The following is a 4,813-nucleotide window of genomic DNA, read 5'->3' as shown; positions in this document are numbered from 1 at the left end:
CAGCAGGAAAAAAGTTTACAGACCATTTCTGTGGATGAACTGGGGCAGGTTCTTCAGTGTGTCTTGTACAGAAAAGAGTTCCATGGCCTCCTTTAAAACATAAAAATAGAAAGAAGGTCCAAAAGGAAGTCTTTGCATAGTTCATGTCCTAAAATACTGACATTCCAGTAAGCATCCCTGTTATTACTGGAGATACTTTAACTGATTCTCAAACTGATGTTTCAGATTCTAGGTTGACTCTTCTTGGTGACTTTTTGAACCTAAAGATTTCTTTTCCTATTCTTTTGTAATAATTTTACTAATTTATCCAGCAGTGACCTCAGATGTGTGGCACATTCTGTGAGTTTCTTTGAAGAGTTTTCTAGCACTGTAGTGCAAATTTTTCTGACACACAGCAGCTATATAGTTTTATTGTTCAGCAGTAGGAGCATCAATGGGATTCATAAAAATAAGGAAGTTTTAACTTGTTCAGTGACACTTTTATGATTCTGCATAAATTAAGGCACAAGGGGTCTGTATGTGAAGGAAATAAGGTTTAACTGTGGTGTGTGTATCTTTGAAGAGGAATTGTGTTGTACCTACCCAGGAAGTGCTTGCATTGCTCACCCTGTTGATTTACAGAGCTCAGGGATCAGACTTAGATAAGGACATGTAACCCCTAGAATGAAACTCACAACCAGTATAACTGAGGGAAAAGCAGATTGGGGCTGGAGGGCCAGGGAGTTTCACCTGGGAAGGTGGTTTATTGCCTGATGCTTACCTAAGGAAGCAGCCTGAGGCTTCTTGCTGGTTTTAGTACATTTGTCCCAGCTGGTGTGGTGGCTCTTGCAAGGGGTTCTGTAATGACAAGTCTCCCCCGGTCAGTTCTGTTTGAGTTTTTCCCAGATAGAGTTTGACTTCTGGCTCCAGCAGCACCAAATGAATGTGAATTTTAAATACAGCAGTAGAGGTGCTTTCAGAGCTGCCATCCATCACCATTAGAAATGTGTGATGCAGGATTTACCTCTCCACACCACACAGGCACAGTTCCTTTGCAGGCTGGGTTTGGTGCCAGCCACGATCCAGGAATGCTCTGCAGCTCAGCTCAGCTTCCATCTGCAGATGACTTTTCTTCCTTCATGCAGCTCTCATTATGCATATTGAAGTTAGAGGCATAAATTAAGGTGCTGTGGACACTGCAAATAACATTTTTTTGTGTTCTGGTTGCCTCTGCAGTCGATGAAGGTCGCCTGAAGGAGCTGGGCAGGGTGAGAGTGCTGCACAAGAGAACCGTGATGCCTTACAGCGTGTACAAGAAGAGGAGGAAGGGGCCCAGTGATGAAGCCAGCGTCCAGCAATATGCCAGCCTGGTGGGACAGACCTGCTCAGAGAGAATGCTGCTGTTCAGGAGTTGAAACCCCACGAGATGGCATTTCAGTGGCTCCACATTTCATTGCACTGCCCCTGGGTGATCTGTACCATAGTCGTGTGCTGGTGTGCCCACTCAGACAGGCTGAAACACAGGTATATAGCCAGGCTTGTGTCAATACATGGTGCTGTGTGTAAAGGCCAGCTCCAATAAATCTTACAGCAAGGCTTTAGCAATATAAGTTTAGAAAAACACGCTTGCAGTACATTTTAATTAAGTAGTTCTAGCCTTTCTATGCATTATGAATAATTCTAAGTATCTAAGCAAAATGAAAAACAGGTGTCTTTTTTTCTTTTTGTAGAGATGAAGGTTGACTAAATCTAGATCAAGAATCATTAAGTTACAGATGTTTTCAAATAGCACCTTGGGTATCTGTTGTTAAAAATTGCTGTGAAATTTGTGCTCGCATTTGTATGCTCCTAAAATCTTGCAAGAGGACTGAAACGTGCTATTACTTTCCAGCATGATGCCACTTGATTTCAGCAGTATGTTTAAAAAACAGAAAGGAATTATTTTCACTGCACATTCTTCATTTGTTTAAAGCAGTAAGTCAGTGTCAGAGGTCCCAGTGAGTGTAGGAGTTCGTGGTAGGTTCTCAGTGGCAGGGGATGCAGTGCTTTGGAAAACTTTTCCCTTCAGAGAAGAAAGCAGAACAGTTGCACTATAAATATACCAAAGATATGCAGCCAAGTGGCACAGTGGTTTTTGGTATAAGCCTTATCCTTTGTCTAACGAGAGTGGGTATTTCAATGCACATGGCTAATGTGAAATAGAGCTCGGGAGGTTTATCCTGCAGCTCTCAGTGCACATTTCAGAACTATGCTAACAAAAACAAGACATAAGGTACCACTGCTGGGTTTTGTTGCAGGTGCTTTTTTTTCTGTAGAATTGTACAGGAAGACTTAAATACCATATTCCAGCTTTTTTACTGTTTTGTTTCTGGTGCAGCAGCTCATGGGTTAACACCTTTAATAACATTTTAGTAAATACTTCTGTTGGAAACACAGGAAGTTGTGATCATTTATGAAAGCACTTTATTATCTCATATATGAGCGTTGTCTGTGTCCCCATTAAGTCATATAAGTTGGAGGAATTTGGGGAAATAACACTGTTGTATAATTCAGTAATGTATTACAACATTGTAACATTACCAATGCATTTGTGCTTCTTATCTTCTTGGGTAACAGGGGCTGGTATTTACCTTGAATCCACTTGGAGTTTCCTGTTAGCCTTTGAACAAAGATTCTTATTCAAGGATATGTGGGTGGTTTTCCCCCAGAAAGGAAACAAATTCAGTTTTACCCTCTGAAGGTTACATCTCCTGTCTTCATGGATTCATTGATTTAATTTTAAACACTTGGCCACTATTATTAATCATTAATTTTTATGTGGAGCAGACGTAAGAACTGGGGAATCAAATGCAATGCAGGTTTAACTTTTTCATATCTGTTTGATATGAAATTAGTGTATATTGCAATATTATTGATAGTACAACTTCAATAGCAACTTTAAAAAGTCATTTTATTAATTGGGCTGTGCGGTATTGATCTGCTCCCAGAATGGTCATTCACGTCAGCATCATATCTGGTGTGTGTTTATCTGTGGCCTGGTACTGAGAGGTTTCTTTGCACTGTACCTTCTGGTTTGTCCATGCCTTACCTCAGCCTCCTGCCATGGGGAGAAGCCCTGAATAATCCTCATGAAGATTATTATGAAGAATTCCTTTCTGTGGAGAAAATACTTTTACCACTCTGTTAAACAGTGTAACATTTTCTGCCTACACAGTGTGCTGAAAAGTGGTGATGCCCATATGGCTTGCAACCAAAATAAATGAGAAAACCTTTTTATGTGATACAAAGTCAGTTAACAGGCACTGAGGAGTTTCACTATGAATTGCAAAATCTTAAAGGTTATCAAAGCCGTTTAATGATGAGCTCCTGGAGAAGTTAAAGTTTCTGTTCAGTTTCAAGGGAGCAGACTTAATGTCCCCACTGAGAGTTCCATCTCTTTGTGCCCCTATTTGTTACTGAGATGCCTTGGATTAGACTTTCATCTGATGCTGTTTCTCTTGGGGAGCTTTTAAGGACTGCAGCCAAAGGAAAGGGAGAGAAGTGTCAGCCTAAAAACTGAGCACAGCTTGAGGTTGTCCTTGGTGTGGGCACTGGAGGTAAATGAGCATTTCCTGTGGGTCTGGAATGTGCTTGCGCTTTCTGGCCTCCCCTGGGACTGCAGCACCACGGCACACTGGGCTCCTGGCTCCTGCTCAACTCAAATATGGATTTATATTCAAAAGCAAAACCAGGCAACACCGAGAGTAACTCCAAACTGAGCTCATCTCCTGTGGTTTGCTGAGATCTGACTCACTTTAGTGTTATTTTAGAAGGAAACTGGGGCAGTATTTTTGAGGACTGATGCCTCTATCCCTGTTTTTGGAAGGGAGACAGAGGCTGAGGATGAAGTTCTGTAAATTTTGCCTGTGACTTCAGTGGAGCTGAAAATTCACCACTATTACAATATTATTTAATATATTGTAATTGACAATTACTGAATTTAGAGATATTTAACTTAGCACAAACTATTTTATAAAAGTTTTTTTTTTTGTGTGTAGCTGGTTTGTTAGAGTCCATCTCCAATGTGAGGTTGCCTTGTTCTGTCATCTGTTGATAAATGAGCATAAAATGGTGGTAAGAAAATGCAGAGTTGTGACCAGTGCTAAAATGCCATTTTTTGTTTTAGTTGGAAAGAAATGGGAAGCTTACACATGTCCAGCATCAACACGTGTCAGTAAATTCAAGAACCTGCATGTTGAGTTTGTAATTGCTTTTTAGCAGGCCTGTTTGACTTGCAATGTAGAAAATAAAGTTATTTCCAGTCTCTGTGAATTATTATAAGAAATAATAGCTCTGAATTTGATTTCTGCATTAGTTAGTAGGAATTTCATTATCCTGGAGGTTGACCAAGTGTCCAGTGAACAGCAAAATCAAAGAATCCATCCAAGGGTAGCAGCCTTTAGAAGAGAGAACTTGCAAGTTTAAAATCATGTCCAAAACACATGAGCTGTTTTGGAATGAAGTTTTAGTTCCAGCCAGGCAGATTAATGAAGAGATTGCATGAAATATAATTGATGCTTCTTTTCTGAGTAGAATAAAATAAAATAAAGAGACTTTCCACAAATGGAGACTAGACAGGACCAGCTATTTATTTGAATTCAGCTTGGTTGAACAAAAACCTGTCCCTGAATTATGGAGCCAAACCAGCAACACAGAAATTTGGGTTGTGTGCATAAAGATAACCAACATTAACATTAATATAACAAACATTGCATAATTTTCTGACTGAATGAGGCAGAATTCCAGCTAATTCTGGATTCCTGAAGGAGACTTTTCTCATAGCCCAGCACCAGCA

The 4,813-nt window shown here is 40.1% G+C and overlaps 1 protein-coding gene across 2 annotated transcripts in view; it reads left to right on the top strand.

Annotated features, from left to right (window-relative positions):
* The window catches only part of ATE1 (arginyltransferase 1), a 67,520-nt gene extending 63,226 nt beyond the window's left edge, over positions 1-4,294 (top strand). For both annotated transcript variants that reach the window (XM_014308434.2, XM_031059879.1), the window contains exon 11: positions 1,216-4,294. In XM_014308434.2, coding sequence (XP_014163909.1) covers positions 1,216-1,394 — 179 coding nt within the window. In that variant the 3' untranslated portion in view covers positions 1,395-4,294. The remainder of the gene's footprint in view (positions 1-1,215) is intronic.
* Positions 4,295-4,813: the final 519 nt, after the last annotated feature.

The sequence above is a fragment of the Geospiza fortis genome, unplaced genomic scaffold (genome assembly GCF_000277835.1).
Source record: "Geospiza fortis unplaced genomic scaffold, GeoFor_1.0 scaffold452, whole genome shotgun sequence".
Taxonomy (NCBI): domain Eukaryota; kingdom Metazoa; phylum Chordata; class Aves; order Passeriformes; family Thraupidae; genus Geospiza; species Geospiza fortis.
Note: the sequence above shows the minus strand (reverse complement) of the source record. Positions and strands in the feature narration are given on the sequence as shown.